Source organism: Hibiscus syriacus, unplaced genomic scaffold (assembly GCF_006381635.1).
Source record: "Hibiscus syriacus cultivar Baekdansim isolate YM2019G1 unplaced genomic scaffold, ASM638163v2 tig00110865_pilon, whole genome shotgun sequence".
NCBI classification, from domain to species: Eukaryota; Viridiplantae; Streptophyta; class Magnoliopsida; order Malvales; family Malvaceae; genus Hibiscus; species Hibiscus syriacus.
In genome coordinates this window covers 850,137-867,236 of record NW_024062894.1, presented here as the reverse complement: position 1 = coordinate 867,236, position 17,100 = coordinate 850,137, and the positions used below count along the sequence as shown (strand labels likewise).

Genomic DNA, 17,100 nt, shown 5'->3' with positions numbered 1-17,100 from the left:
TGCAATAGCAACCGTCTAAGAATACTTAGTAATCATGTCGGGCAGCTTAAGTAAGTCATAATAATTCATTCTAGACTTAGAATAATTGTTGTCAATGCAAAAGATTACCATAAGTGCTCTGTGGTAAGTCTGAATATGTGAGGTTGTTTGAATTATAATTAAATCAACATTTGTTTTGTTTTGTTTTATAGTCTGCATATTTATTTTGTCTCGGCCAAACTTTTCTGCAATCATACATTATAGTATTTTCTTGTTTTCTTAATATTAGTTAGATTGACAAGATAATAGGAATTAGCTTGTGACAACTAGTTCTAGTTATGGTGAAGGTTAAAATCGTAAATCAATCCCTGAGGAGACGATAACTCACTTACCATATATTACTTGATTCGATTGTGTATACTTGCACAAAATTGCTTGCCTTAGTATATACATTTACAAGCTATCAATATCGCTTAAGCAATTTCTTAGGTTCGAGTCCTTGAATGTAGAAAATCTCCGCTGGGAGACTCGCCCACCAAAACTAGGTGTGCGATACGGGTCGATCCAAATTAGTCAGGGCGAAGCCTTGAAACTGGAGGGCAACAAAAAAAATATTGTATATGCAATCTTTGAGGATAAATATCAAAATTATATATAAATTCTAATTCAATTTATAATTTGACACATGAACTTTTCTTTAGTACAATTATATGGATAGATAGATTCAATTATATACATTTAAGAAATAATATATATAAAAGTTAATAATATTAAGCAAATTATTTAAATATGAATAATTCTAAAATATGAAGATTTCGATATATCTCTTGAAACAAGTTGGATGTTGGGCGGTATAGAGTTGAGCAATAAAACTCGATAGTGGTTAAGAGTGGACATCTTCATTAGTCGGCCAACCATCATGTTCGATTCTCGTGGAATCAAAAATAAAAACTTTGTAAACCATGTTTTATTTCGACTATCAGAGATGGTTTTCATCAGACAGACAGAGAGAGGGTTCAAGAGTCGTTCAAACCCCTGGGTCCATGTCTCTTGAAGACCAATGTAGAGGCTCTATATCTCGATTTGAAGTGGTGATGCTGCCGAGAGATTTTCGAAATCTAACAATCCAACCACCATCACTAAGGGGAAACACACCTCCAACAGAGCTGAAATAGTGGTAGATGACACCGAGGCATCGGTGTTCAAGCAGATGGAGGCGGGGAGCACCAAAGGGACTAGTAATTATTTGTGAAAATTTAGTTAAATCAACAAGTTTAGACGATCAAGTTTTCAAGTTTCTTAAGCACAATGCTTACAAATGATCAGTTTCCGAGGAGAAAGCCATAGCAACTCCACATAAGGCTTCGTTCCGGAGGGTCATCTGCAGGTAATATCGAGCCCTTACCATACATTACATCAGTTGGCAATGAACAAAAACCGGTGCTAAATTGCCATTCTCATCTGTAGTTCTCTACGGTACAAAGTACAGCTAATACATATATGATTCAGTTACAAACTAGCTTCATGTGAATACGGTAACGCACATGCACAACAGATACATAGTTCGGATTAGTTCAGAATCGGAATGAATCACTGGTTCCATACTTGCTCCTCATATTGTAATGATCAAACTTTGAGTTATCGTAATCAACTGCCTTCGTCTCAACTGGTTTTTTATCTATTCCGAAAGCCACCTCGGCTGTTTTATCTCGTTGGCGATGTCTTGTTCTTTCTTTTTGGGCCTTAGACCTAGTGTATGGAGGAGCCTCAACTGGCCCATAGAATTCTACGTATTCTTGTCGTTTCAAGGAGTGGTGCTTGCTAGATAAGGAAGGATCCCTAAAACTGCTCGATTTTATCTTCGGAGGCTTCGTTTCAGAGTACTTGCCACTTGTATTAGTTGTATGTGTCTGCTGGGTTTCAGAAACGGGTGCTGGAGTGGTCTGCCTTTGAACTAATGGAGGGAATTTATCTTCAGGCATCATAAGAGAATCCTTCATAGGTGTAAGACCTTTCTTCGAGCCATTTGATCGGAGGCGAGAGGGGACAAAATAGAGGAATACTCTTGCCATTGCTTCGAGGCCAAACTTAGACAGATCTGTAACAAGTTGACCAAAAGATGGCCACCCAGGTTCCTCTTTCATGCTATTGATAATCGTAGTTGGCTTCTCCTTGCTTGATTGTTGTTTGAATTCTTTATCATAAGGTTGCTGCAACAGTTTAGGGATAGGATGAATACAGCAAAAACGCATGAAAGCAATGCCAAATGCCACAAAAGAAAAAAAAAGGCCAAAACTCTCTATTTGCTTGCAGAAAACAATGAAAATGATAAAAATGATACTGAAAGGATTGCCAAAGTTGCTACAATTGTCAGCCTTCAACCATTCGAAATGAAAGACAAAGACCCATACCGTTCTCGGGAAGAAAGAAGGTCCGTATCCCTGCTGAAGTAAGCACGTAGCATATCCGGCCAAGACGGCACCGAGAACCATCAGGATATCTGCTAAAAGGCCCGTGCGTACAAAGTTAGCAAGTAATTTGACCTAACAAGACTACAAATGCAAACATAGCCTCAAGTTTAAAAGGTTTTCATATTATCTTGAACAACCAATGATTCAAAAGTAATAAAACAAAATTTAACATAACAATAACGTGTATAGGATAATCACAAGGCTGATGATGAGAAGCCTGTATTCACATCGTAAGTCTGTGAACCGCCCACATTATGGATAACGATACTCCTAATGTTCACCGTTTTGACAATCTCAACAATATCACTAATCGAAAAGAAGAAACAATAGGTGAGTTATTCTTTTGCTCGAGAAAATTAACAAATATCTAACAAATTAGTAAAATAATTTTTCAAATATTTAAGCCAACTAATCTGGTCCTTTCCAGATGAGCATGCTATTCTACCAATATTCCATTTCAAAACCATTGCCAAAAAAAAAAAATTAGGAGTACAACCTGTGGGAGAAACTGAACTATACTGATAATCACAATCGTCTTGGTTAAGCGAAATTTGTCGAAGAGCAGCATTTCCTCTATCAATAACTAACAAGGAACAGGTTGGTCGAACATATACCACATCGAAATCATTCGAGAACTTTGCATCCTCACTAGGTCCATCCCTGTATCCTGCAACATTTGACTTTCCTCCAGCAATAGTAGTGACACCTGCAAATAATTCCAAGTCAAAATGTTTTTTTAAGTTATTAATTAACCTACAATGGATCCTCTCAACTTTGTGGTCCGTTATCTTTTTTCCTTTCTGTAAATTGACAATCAAGAATTTCAATCAACAATGCTTAGAGTTGCTTCAATTTTCAAAGTTATTTTAACGTCTGCAAAGAAATTTTATGAAGACAATCCAACTAATAATCAAGGGGTTTTTTTTTCATTTAAATCTACTCTTTATCATTATCGGCCTATACCTGCATCTCCTATCTTCCTAATAGCAAGATTCATGGTATCAGCAACGTATACATTTCCCTTATCATCCATGGTTACACCTTTGGGATGATTGAAACGGGCATCACTCGGCTTTCCATCCACATGCCCAGTGTAACCCTGAAATGACCCAGCAACCAATCTTCCCCGACTATCTGCATCGATCAACAATTGCATAACAAGAAAGAGCACATATGTTACCAAATTAACAAAAGCCCAAAAAAAAAAAAGCATAAGATGTTTTCCATTTGACCCACTAAATAAACAGCTGAAAATAACTAGAGACTCGTATTCAAAAAGATTGAACACCTACATTGAGACAATGGCGGAGTAATCTTAACAATGTTACTATTAACTTCATCAACGGCGAACAACTCACTGTCCTCGGAGACGCGAATCTTGTAAGGAACAACTCCTATCTCATTGCCTTCAACTACAGTCTCAACTAAGTAACCATTCTCAAATTGAAGAACATTTCCATCTGTAAAAATCAGAAACAGAAAACCCATTAAAAAATTACAGAAGTAAATATAAGAAGAGAATCATAATTTTACCTGACTGGGGAGTTTTGGTGGAAGACCTGGTCCATTTAAGTAAAGAAGACAAGTGCCTTATCAATGGCCCTATATAAATCATACAGCATATTAACATTTGATGTGAAATATAAGAACCCATAAACAAATCCAGAAAATGGTTTTAAAAAAACGAAAAAGGAAACCCATTTAAGCAAAGAATAGATCAAAGAAAACTAAAAGATGACAGCATTTAAACCGACATGAACAAGAAATAAAGAAAAATAATCGCAGAAAAGAAAAGTAGCATTCTAAAATGAAAGCATAACGATGCAAATCTGAATATGAAAAATAACCCTTAAACAAAAAGATGAATAGAATCTAAAATCATTTATGTAAAAAAAAAGGAAAATGTTACCAGCAGGGGCAGCATGAGCTTGGAAATGAAGGGGGTAAAGAGCTAAAAGAAGTATTAGTGAGAAAAACAGATGAGATTCTCTCATTTTTCTCAAACAAAGCTTAGCAAGCAGCCAAGCTATTTTTCTTCACTACAGAGAAAAGGTGAGACTGAGTGAGAAAGAGAGATTTGGGGGTTTAAAGACTGATATAAAGTAAATTACTTTTCGTTTTTCTTTTTCTTTTTTTGGACTCTTTCAAGTTTGCCTTTTGCAGTGTTTAATTATATTTTACGGTCTTGAGTTCGTAGCTTTTGTTTAGTCTTTTTAGAATGAAATAAAAATTCGGTGCTTTATTTAATATTAAGTTGCAGATTCTGTTGACAATTTTATAAAAATAAATTATTAAAGCGTAATTTAGTATGAATTATATCATCTTTATGAATTTGATATTTTTAAATAAAATAAAAATCAAACTCTTCTAATGATCTTAATAATTAAAAATAAATATGTATTTAAACTGTTACGTATGTAGAATACGTGTATTCATTATTAATAAAAAAAATAGAACAAATACTTTATTCTAATCATTTCACTCTAATAAAAATAAATAAAAGGTTATACTTAAATACATCAACTATAATTATGGAAAACATGTCATATTATTTATTGAATTTATAAAAGGATTATTGTGCCGTTATAATACATATAAATAATAAATCGAATGATAATTATTAGTGATTTAATAAGTTTAATCATTATTTATAATTTTTGAAAATTTAATAATTAAAATAATAATTTTAATGTAATTTAGTGACTTCCATTATACTTTACACTTATTTTTTCTGAAAAATGATTTTAAACTAAAAATATTACAGGTTTAGTAAATAATTTTCCCATGAACTTAATAAACTTTTGTTAAATTGACCCTTAATTTTTTATTATCAAATAGCCACTAAGGTTATGAGGCCAATTTAAAAGAAAAAATGCATTACTTTTATTAGGGGTATACATTTATATCAAACATTACTCAATTTAAAAATTTGAATATCTAAAATTCGAATCATTAAAATTAAGACTTGTATCTAATTTAAAAAAATCAAATATCTAATTTTGCGGATATTTTAGACCCTAGCCTAAAATTTAATGTGATAAAAATTTCATATTTAAATTTCATATTTTGTGGTTTTACACAACATCTTTTATACCTCTACTATATATATATAATTATTCACGCAATAAACAATTAAACATCGAGCAAGCACATTTAATTTGTTGGTCAAGTTGCTCATCTTTATTTTTCATATTTTCTTTGATTATAGATTCTATACCCATCAAGAGCACTTCCATTCTTCCCCTAGAATTTTATTTCCCTCCCTCTAGGTAAAATTAAGATTATATTTAGAATTTGACAAAAAAAATAAACATCTTAATAATTTTTATTGGACCAGAACTTTAGTGTGTTAGTGCGTCTCTTAAACATTGTATAAATTATAAAGGTCTAATTTATATCAGATTTTTGAATAATTCAAAATTAGAGTTTAAGTTGGACATATCTAATACGATTATTCATTTTTTTAATATTCGATATAAATTATTCAAAATTTAAAAAATAATCATATATTTAAATTTTTAAATAAGAGCCATTTTTTCATTTAGATTAAATATTTAATATTTTTTTGGGTTATAAATGAGTTTACTGCACTAGAAGTTATCTTGTCTTCTCCTCAAAATGGCTTGATCAACATTGAGGATTTCTTGGGTTTCAAGAGAAGGTTAATGAACAAGCGTGATTCCCATATTAACGCCATTGCTGAGCTAAATAGCTTCTGATTTTTTTATTTTTTATTTTTTGTTATTGTTGGCTCATCAGTCGAAGATGGAGCATTAAGGCATTTCACCACTTCAATATTGTCTGTCTCCAGTTCTGGGTGTCAAAATTAATAGTCCCAAGCATGATAGACTGAGCCCCGCCCTATGTTCCTCGTGAATCCACATATCCAGTCATCATTACAGCCACGTAAGACTCATCCACTTAAAGCCACCATAGTTGTGGGAACCACCGCACCATTCGAGTTAATTTTAACAGTCCCATTGCATGAAGGTTTTCAAAGGGCTCCAACGTTATTGATATTATAGGGAGGGGGTTTATGGTTTATATTGTTTTTGATGACCCCAGCCCACGATTTATCCTCCATTATGGTTGTGGTCGTCGCCCAAATACGTCTGCTGAATACGAACTCACTGCAATATTTCCATAATTTCCATATCATGATGCTAAAGAGATGTCGCCAGATCCATTCGGTACAGTCTATCCCTGCATTATTAGTAAGATTAACATGAATTCATTCAATTAAAGTAATAGAGAAGAATATCAAGAATTTTATGGTCGAGAGCAGTTGACTCCAAATAGCTCGATCTTGGTAACAATCTCTTTAGACGTGGAGAATAGTTTCTTCTCCAGTTCCACACACAAGGCAACTTGGATCTGTAGATATGCCTGTTCTCGTGCGATCGCTATTGGTCATGAGTCGGCATCGAAGAACTAGTCATATGAACTGTTTAACAAGTTGTGGACCGTCAAAGTCCCAGGCAAGGTTTCAAACCTTATCACTCATATCCCAACCATCATTTCGAAGGATATTATAGGCAGACTTCACGGTGCAGTCTCTATTTTGTTCCCATCTCCAGATCGGCGTATCTTCCCAAAGTTCGGCACAAGATGTAGGCATGCCTTGAACCCATTGAACCAACTCTTTATCCAAGTCTTGCCGAAATAAATGGGTATTCCATTCTCCTCCAGCAGTAATGAAGTCACATACCAGTGTGCGGATTTGTAATCTAATCAGAGTTAACTATTTCTAAGAGTGTCTTTGTAACATCCTAATTATCGGGTTAGTGGTTAAAATGTAAGACTTTTAAACTTGGTGGTTGAATTAGAAAATTTGATAAATTCAAAGATTTATGGTGAAATTTCTTTGTAGGGCTTGATTGAAAATTTAATATATTAGAGAGGGCAATACGGTCTTTTCATATTTAAGGACAAGTATCTCCTTTATTACAGGATTGACACGTGGGTTTTGGGAGTTATCTGAAAACTCCTTCCTTGCTCTCTTCTTCTTCTACGTGAGCTCCATCCATAAGGTAAGAATATGAATTTTTGTAGTTTTACTTTAATTTTTGGTTTGGTTATGGAATCGGGTGTTATATAAGCTTAAGGAAACCTTATATAGGATTAAAACAATGAGATAAGTGAATTTGAAAGGATTTTGTAAAATGGCTTTAGAAATGAAATCTTGAAATGGAGTAGATTTTAAAGTTTTAATAAGATATTTGACTTGTCAATAGGTTAATTAAAGGTTTAGGAGTATTAGAATCTTATAAGAGCTTGATTGAAAACATGGTATGATTTTTAGAGATAAGAGTTTTAATGAAATTTTGGGATGTTTGGTAGTAGTAAACGGGTACAAGTTGGTTTGGAAGTATAAAGGTGATTTCAAAGGCTTAAGGTATGATGTATTTGATAGATTTTGGAGGATTTTGGGTGATTTTCAGGGTGAAAATGGTAATTCTGGCTTGGAGTATCGGTACCATTAGAACAATATCGATACTTCAAGGGAAAAATCTGTGAAATTATTGAGGGTAGTATCGATACTTGTTGAAGAGGTATCGATACTGTAAGGGTAGTATCGATACCTGAAGGATGGTATCGATACCCTTAAAACATCGAATGTCATATTGGTATCGGTACCTTGAGGAGGTATCGATACCCTTGAAACATAGAATGTTATATCGGTATCGGTACCATGAGGAGGTATCGATACCCTTGAAGGGAAGTATCGGTACTGTTAGGGTAGTACTGATACTTCTAAACATGAAATACAAATGTAGAGTGTTGAAAACATTTTGATGTTTCGATATAACAAATTAAGTGTTATTGAATTTTAAGATTTTATAATCATTTTTAAAGTATATTCGATTAAATTATTTGAATATCACAAATATTACTCCAAGTTTTTCAAAGATCAATTTCAATCCTTACTAAAGTGTAAACTTGTGCTTTAAACTTAAAATATTTTTGAAACATTTTTTACAAAGTATTTCGAACCAAAATCGAGCCAAAAATCGAGCCAAAAATCAAGTTTATAAAAGGATGTACTGATGCACTCCTTAAAGTATCGATGCACACCCTAATTCGAATGCATTTTGTGTACCGATGCACATCCATGCATCGATGCACTCTTGATTTTATTGAAACATCAAATTCATTTAATGTACCGATGAACAAACCATGCATCGATACACTCCTGGCTCTTTTGAAACATCGAATGTAATTAGTGTACCGATGCACTAGGTCAACTAACGGTCGAAATATTTGAATTTTACACATAGTGTACCGATGCACCATTGAGAGTGTACCGATGTACCCACTCTCCCACCATATTTTTAAATGATAATTACTCAATAACGACTCTATTGACTTCACCAATGATCCACAACGTTCAGAAGTGATTCAAGGTGTATTTAAACAAGCTTAGGAGCCATTGATCAACAACAATTGTGAGAGAATCAAAGAGAAAGTCTTGAACTTATCGTTTGAGCATTTTCAAGCCTATTTTTCATTCAATATTCATTTTTCTTTCAAGAACACCCTTTGTACTCAATTGTATTGTTTTTTAGTGTTCTTTATTTGTTCTAGAATTGTGCAAATATCTTGCCTTGTGAGGTTTTTCTGTAAGTTTACAAAATTTGTATTCTTCTCTTTGGGAGAGAGTGTTCTCAAGAATTTGGGATATAATTCTTGAGGGAGTTGTAAGGTTACTATTTGTCCTCAAAAGAAAGAACAAATTAGTGAATTTGTTGGAAAATCCTTAGTATGGATAGCTAAGGTAATGGACGTAGACTTTGGTTGAGAAAGTCGAACCACTCTAAATCAATGTGCAATTATTTTCAAATTTCTGCAAAAGCTTCCACCAAAATTTTAATTGCCAATTCATCCCCTTTTGGTTATTTTGTCAATCGATTAGCTCAACAATTAATATCAGAGCCTCACTCATTTGAAGGTTTAAACGCCTCTTGAGTCGATTCGGGAAGAGTTATATCGATATTCAAGCCATCAATGGCCTCCACTTCGAACGTCGACTTCGATCTTGATTCAATGTTTGTCAACAAGCCTCATTTCTTCAATAGAGAAAATTATGCTTATTGGAAGAATATAATGAGGTACTTCATTCAAGCAAGTGACATGGGAGCGTGGAATATCATAGAAGACGGATACATCATTCCTTCCACTCATTAAAGATTGTGGAGTGAAGTAGAGACAAGAATGTTCTAGCTCAACTCAAAGGCTATCCATATTATATTTTGTGCTCTTTGACCAGATGAATACGGGAGAGTTTCATCTTGTACAACAGCCAATGAGATATGGGATAAACTACAAGTCACTCATGAATGCACTAACGAGGTAAAAGAATCTAAAATCAGTCTTCTAACTTATAGCTATGAAAATTTCAGGATCAAACCAGATGAAGACATCAAAGCTATGACAGATAGATTTTCCATGATTGTCAATGGTCTCAAATCATATGGAGAAATCATTCCAAACAATAAGCTTATGAGGAAGTTAGTTTACTCTCTTCCAAAAGCTTGGCAATTAAAGAAGACAACTATTATCGAGGCTAAAAATTTAAAATCTTTAACCCTCGATGAGCTTATTGGTTCTCTCCTCACGCATGAAATGATGTTTCAATATGAGGAAGACCTCGAGAAAAAGGACGAGATAAAGAAGGAGACGGAGAAGAAGAAAAACGTTAAAGTTGCTCTCAAATCCACAAAAGATGAGAGTGATTCTGATGAAGATGACGATGACGAGGAAATGGCATTATTTGCCAAGTGATTCAGAAAACTGATGAAACCCAACCGAGGAAGAAAAATCAAACGAAATGAAAGTTTCAAAACTGAATCGAAAGAAAAAGACCCAATCATTTGCTATGAATGCAAAAAGCCAGGGCATGTCAAATACGATTGTCCACAATTAAAGAATGGTCAATCGAAGAAAAAACACAAGGCACACGTGGCTACATGGAGCGATGAAGAAGCTTTCGATTAAGGGGAACAAGAAGTAGCAAACTTGTGCTTTATGGCTTTTGGGGAGGATTCTCAGGTAACCTCTAGCTTATTTAATTTTGAAGATTATTCTTTTGATGAGTTGTTAGAGGAATATACTGGGTTGGCTTCGGATTATGAGAAATTGTTTTTAAAATACAAAAATGATATTTCAAAATTGAAAAGCGAAAATGATCTCATATCCAAGACCAACGTTGATCTTGAAAGTAAAATTAAGGATTTACAAATCAAACTAGATGAGTTTGAAAAGAAAAATACTGATTTGCATAATTTACTTTCAAGAGTAAATGATGATCATAAAAAGAAAATTGATGATCTTAAAGCTTCTTTTGATAAAGTTGGAACAAAACGTTTTGAAAATGGAGAAAGTTCAAAATCCAACTTTGTTGGAAAAAGTTTTAAAAACTACAATCATAGAGGTCCCCGAAAAACCTCTAATGAAAAATTCGTTAGAAGTATATGAGTTCTTAAAGAACTCATTACTACTAAAGATGAGGATATCATACACAAATGGATACCCAATGGGACTAGAATTTTGGAGACTAATGAATATGGACCCAAAAGAATTTGGGTACCAACAATAAAAAATTAATCTATGTTTGTAGAAAAAGGAGCATTGCTACAAGGCACGAGAAAAAAGTTCAAACTCATGGTACCTTGATAGTGGATGCTCAAGACATATGACCGGAGACAAGAGCCGGTTCATAGAGTTAAACGATAGAAATGGAGGAGAGGTGACTTTTAGTGATAATTCGAAAGGTCATATTGAAGGTATAGGTACTATAGGTAATAACTCTTTCATACAAATTAAAAATGTGTTATATATGAATGGGTTGAAGCATAATCTATTGAGTATTAGTCAATTATGCGATAAAGGAAACAATGTCTTATTTGAAACTAATGGTTGTAAAGTAATCGATATTGCATCTAATCGGATTATGCTTGTTGGTCATAGAATAGGAAACATTTACATGGTGCATTTAGATTCTATAAATATGAGTAATTTATGCCTATTTGCTAAGGATGAACATGATAGTTGGTTATTGCATAGGAGACTAGGACATACTAGCATGAGTATTTTACAACGACTAATTCAAGGAGATTTAGTAAGAGGATTGCCAAAACTGAAATTTGATAATGATAAAATCTGTGATGCTTGTGCTAAAGGAAAACATCAAAGAGCTTTCTTTAATTCCATTAATAATGTATCAACTAGTAAAGTATTATAATTGATCCATATATATCTTTTTGGGCCAAGTAGGACTACTAGCTTGGGTGGAAAATAATATGCATTTGTCTTGGTAGATGACTATTCTAGATATACTTGGGTTCTATTCTTAAGTACTAAAGATGAAGCATTAGAAAAATTCATCACGTTTTCAAAAGTAATCCAAAATGAAAAAGGTTACTCCATTTCTAGTGTTAGGAGTGATCATGGCACTGAATTTGAAAATCTTGAATTTACTGAGTTTTGTAATTCTAATGGTATTAGCCATAATTTTTCAGCACCTAGAACTCCTCAACAAAATAGAGTTGTTGAGAGGAAAAATCGAACTTTAGAAGAAATGACTAGAACCATGTTTTATGAAAACAATTTGCCAAAATATTTTTAGGCTGAAGCCACAAATACCACTTGTTATGTTATAAACCGAATAATGATTAGACCAATTTTAAAGAAAACTCTATATGAACTTTTCAAAAATAAAAAGCCTAACATTAGTTATTTTCATCCTTTTAGATGTAAATGTTTTGTTTTAAACAACGGTAAAGAAAATCTTGGCAAATTTGATGCTAAAAGTGATAAAGGAATTTTTCTGGGTTATTCCTTAAATTCTAAAGCTTATCAGGTATTTAATAAAAGAAATTTAGTGGTAAAAGAGTCTATACATATTGTTTTCGATGATATTCCCCTTCCGAGGAAGGATTCTTGTGTTGATGATGTAGGTATTGTAAACACACATGACATTAGACATGACATTGGAGAATCATCATCAAAGGAAGAAGTGAAAGATGAGGAAACTCATGATGTTCTCAAGAATCCAACCATTGAAGAAATGGAAGTCTCTTACCCAAGAGAATACAACTATGTCAAGGATGGTAAGATAATAGGTGATCCATATAAAGGGGTAACAACTCGATCTTCTCTAAAAAATATATATAATTATGTTGCATTTATTTCATGCATAGAACCTAAAGATATCAAAGAAGCATTAGATGATGAAAATTAGATTATGGCTATGCAAGAAGAGTTAAATCAATTTGAGAGAAGTAAAGTATGAACATTGGTTGAAAGGCCTAGTAATAAATCTACTGTAGGTACTAGATAGGTATTTAGGAATAAGCTTGATGAAAGTGGTAATATAGTGAGGAACAAGGCTAGAATTGTTGCTCAATGTTATACTCAAGAAGAAGGAATAGATCTTGATGAGACATACGCTCTCGTAGCTAGGATGGAAGCAATTAGAATGTTATTAGCATTTGCATGTTTCAATGAATTTAAATTATATCAAATTAATGTTAAAAGTGCATTTTTAAATGGTTTTATAAAAGAAGAAGTGTATGTGGAACAACCTCCAGGTTTTGAAGATTCAAAATTTCCAAATCATGTTTTCAAATCGATAAAAACACTTTATGGTTTAAAACAAGCTCCTAGAGCTTGGTATGCAAGATTGTCAAATTTTTTAATTAAAAAAGGTTTTTCAAAAGGGAAGGTTGACACTACATTATTTTTAAAGAGAAAAGGTAAATATTTATTAGTAGTTCAAATTTATGTTGATGATATAATATTTGGTTCTACTAATGATTCTCTTTGCCAAGAATTTTCTAAATTAATGCAGACTGAATTCAAGATGAGCATGATGGGGAAGCTCTCATTTTTCTTGGGACTCCAAATCAAGCAAAGAAAAGATGGCATCTTCATCAATCAAGCAAAGTACGTCAAGGGTATGCTCAAGAGGTTTGGATTGGAAAATGAAAAACCCCATGCTACTCCAATGAGCTCATCAACAAAGCTTGACAAAGATGAAGGAGGTAAATAAGTGGATGTTAAATTATATAGGTCAATGATTGGTTCTTTACTTTATCTAACCACAAGTAGACTGGACATTATGTTTAGTGTTTGCTTATATGCTAGATTTCAATCATGCCCTAAGGAATCACATATACTAGCCGTTAAGAGAATCTTTAGATACCTTAAGGACACTCCTAGTTTAGGACTTTGGTATCCTAGAGACTCTACCTTTAGATTGCATGCCTTCCCTGATGCGGATTATAGAGGATGCAAAATAGATGGGAAAAACACCTCCGGTACTTTGCAATTCCTAGGAAATATGTTGATTTAATGGTTTTCAAAGAAACAAAATTGTGTTGCATTATCTACCACTGAAGCGGGATACATTTTAGCCAGTAGTTGTTGTGCACAAGTTTTATGGATGAAACAACAACTTTTAGAATATGGAATTGAAGTAGGTACAATACCTATCATGTGTGACAATACTAGTGCTATTTGTCTCACTAAAAATCACATCCAACACTTTAGAACTAATCACATTGAAATTAGACATCATTTCATTAGAGATCATGTCACTAAAGGAGATATAGTTCTAGAATATGTTGATACTTTACATCAACTAGCATATATTTTTACAAAACCTTTAGATAAAGAAAGATTTTGGACACTTACGAGAGAATTAGGTTTAACCAACCTACCTTGACTTAGTGTTTAAAATAATTTTAGCACTTTTAATTAAAATGAAAAATGCTTATACAAATAATATTTTTGATTGCATTCTTTGCTAATAGTTAGGGGGAGTTTATGATCTTTGATGAAAATTAATGGCATGTTCAAATAAAGTTTAAGGATAGTTTTATTTGATTGAAAATTGTTAATTTTCGATCTTTGAGTTGCCAATACCACTAGAGCTAATTAATTTAGCATTTTAAGTGTTTAAAAATGGATTTTGACATTTTTGTGCACTGTGCATTGATACACTATGAAAGTGTACCGATGCATCCCTTGAACATACATCGATACACTATAAAGGTACATTGATGCATGCCTTGAATGTGTATCGATACACTCTACAGTGTACCGATACACGCATCAGGTTTTGGGTTTAAATGCCTATTTTATTTATTCTTTCAAAACCCCCAAACTCAAACACTCCCGTCGTATACCATCAAAATCGCCCAAATCTCCAATCTTGCTCAAATAAATTATTACAAGTCGAAATCCAACTGTTCTTCAACGTAGAATCCTACTAACTTCTCTAAAATCGTGCAAACAACACATTCCTCTCAAATTCGAAAATCTTCAAGGTATTTTTCTAAAACTACTATTTTATTAATTTTGAACTTAGGACTAGTTTTAATTAGTTCTACGATGAAATAGATATCGGACATTTGTTAGATTGTAGTTGAGAACTATAATCTACAACTAATTTCATAAAAAAACACTCAATTTTTCAAAAAAAAAAATCCGAAATAAAAAATTTTTGTTTTTATTTTAAATTTGAAGTTTTTGATTTAATTATGTTGTTTTTAAAAACTATATATTGATTTTCAAACATTAGTTTTCAAAATAGTCTTCAAATTTTGCCCACTAGGATATTATTTAGAGAACCTTGAATATTGAGGACTCGTATTGAGTTTTAGGATTGATTGTATTGCATACATGTGTTTCAAATATGCAGGTTACCTTACCCATTCCGATTTTTAACCATGTCTAATCCAAAACGCCCTAGATCGTCATCTAGTTGTTCAAACAAAAACTGACCTCCTATTCCACCTCCACCTCAAAATCCAAACTCAAACGCTCCTGAATTGACTATTCTTATTTCTTATTTTTAACCAACCTGGTCGTAGAAGAGAAGATCTCTACCATAGGTTTGTTAATTTATTTCAGTCATACAAAATTTGGGATGGACGTATCCCCTATATCCAAGCAATGGTCGATATAAATTTCGAATATCTTCCTACTCTCCATTCTTGGAAATTTGATAAATTGTTTGAGCTCCAGCCCATCGTTTATCACCAACTGGTCCACATTTTCTACTCCAATGCGGTTTGTGTTCAAAATAAGCATCGAACTGAAACCATAGGAATTCGATCCTATCTCTTAGGTGAATTCATTTATATCGACTCCGACACAATCACTACTACTTTTGGGTTAGATAACGCGGGTCTAGATAATGAAAGAGATATTGTGGCTACACCCTATAGAGCTAAGGCTAGTGTAAGTACCTTAAGAACTCATCACGAGCGATTCCTTCACTTGATCATCTCTTGGTGGTTTAGACCATCCAGAGGTAGGTACTCATCTCTTAGAGACTTAGATTTATGGTGGATACATTGTATCCAACATAACAAGAAAATATATTTGCCACAGATCATTTTCGGTGAATTAGTAGATACTGTGAACGTTGTCCCATCCAAAAATGTTGAAACTTTAGTTTACGGTTGTCTCTTTAGTTATTTGTTTATCAAACTTGGGTTTAAGGTTTCACATGATATTCTCATCCCTTTCCAGAACCAAATAAATCTCACATCCTTAAAGAAATCGGGATGGTCTGAGGACAAGGGTCAATGGGATCGATCCATTGAGAAAACATCGGGAGCTCGTTCTTCACGAGCTCCTCCGGCACCGGCAGTCGATGATGATCCAGAGCTTGAAGCTCTTATGCGTGATATTGATGAACACGTACCCGAGGATGAGCCAACACAATAAAATAGTCAGATGCCTCCATACTTTTGATCATTTATGGAGAATCTTGAGATGAGGTTTGCTTTCATCGAGTCGCATCTAACTGCTAACAACGAAGCAATGAATCATCGTTTCGATGCTATGGACGAGAGGGTCGATGCACTTACACATGATGTGTCCAATATATGGGCACATTTATCACCTCCAGCTCCACCGATGGACGATTAGATCTTTTTCTTGCTTTTTTTTCTTAGGTTGATTGAACTTATAACTTATTGTTTTAACATTTTGATGTTTTTGGATTGTTATGTTTGGATGTTTGAACTTAAATGCTTATATTTATATATTTGGTTTAGTTGTTTTTTTTTAATTTGAATTTAATGTTTTATTAGTTTTTGCATCATATACATTTTAGATAAATATGACTAATTACCATTACACATTGTTTATGAATATTGATTTTTTGAACTAATGGCTAACATTTCTCTTGATTGTGACCTTAGCAGCTTAAGCTATATTTATTTAAAATCAACTGGCTAGATTTTTCAAAGTCTTGTTTAAAAATGATTTTATAGAGTCTTTTTGATTTAACAAAAAGGGGGGAATATAGTAAGGGGGAGTAATTTTCAAAATTGATTTCAAAAATTATTTTCAAAGAAAATCTTAAAATTACTCAAATGTTTTGTTATATCAAAAAGGGGGAGATTGTTGAAAATATTTTGATGTTTCAATATAACAAATTAAGTATTATTGAATTTTAAGATTTTATAATCATTTTTAAATTATATTCGATTAAATTATTCGAATATCACAAATATTACTCCAAGTTTTCAAAGATCAATTTCAATCCTTAGTAAAGTGTAAAATTGTGCTTTAAACTTAAAATATTTTTGAAATAATTTTTACAAAGTATTTCGAAACCAAAATCGAGCCAAAA

The 17,100-nt window shown here is 33.1% G+C and overlaps 1 protein-coding gene across 1 annotated transcript; it reads right to left on the bottom strand.

Moving 5' to 3' along the window:
• Positions 1-1,406: 1,406 nt before the first annotated feature.
• LOC120143914 lies at positions 1,407-4,528 on the bottom strand. The gene is made up of 7 exons (XM_039158113.1): positions 4,360-4,528; positions 3,984-4,052; positions 3,743-3,910; positions 3,414-3,584; positions 2,947-3,156; positions 2,391-2,479; positions 1,407-2,189 (listed from the first exon to the last, which is right to left on the bottom strand). The coding sequence occupies exons 1-7, from the start codon at positions 4,442-4,444 to the stop codon at positions 1,554-1,556; spliced, it is 1,428 nt and encodes a 475-aa protein (XP_039014044.1). The 5' UTR covers positions 4,445-4,528; the 3' UTR covers positions 1,407-1,553.
• Positions 4,529-17,100: the final 12,572 nt, after the last annotated feature.

What these genes read in the sequence shown, in the direction of transcription:
- LOC120143914 (XM_039158113.1), bottom strand. Translation starts at nt 4,444, where the DNA reads ATGAGAGAATCTCATCTGTTTTTCTCACTAATACTTCTTTTAGCTCTT. An exon ending in CACCAAAACTCCCCAGTCAG is followed by an intron (nt 3,911 to 3,983) that starts GTAAAATTATGA and finishes TGATTTTTACAG; the next exon opens with ATGGAAATGTTCTTCAATTT. An exon ending in CTTCTTTCTTCCCGAGAACG is followed by an intron (nt 2,190 to 2,390) that starts GTATGGGTCTTT and finishes AAACTGTTGCAG; the next exon opens with CAACCTTATGATAAAGAATT.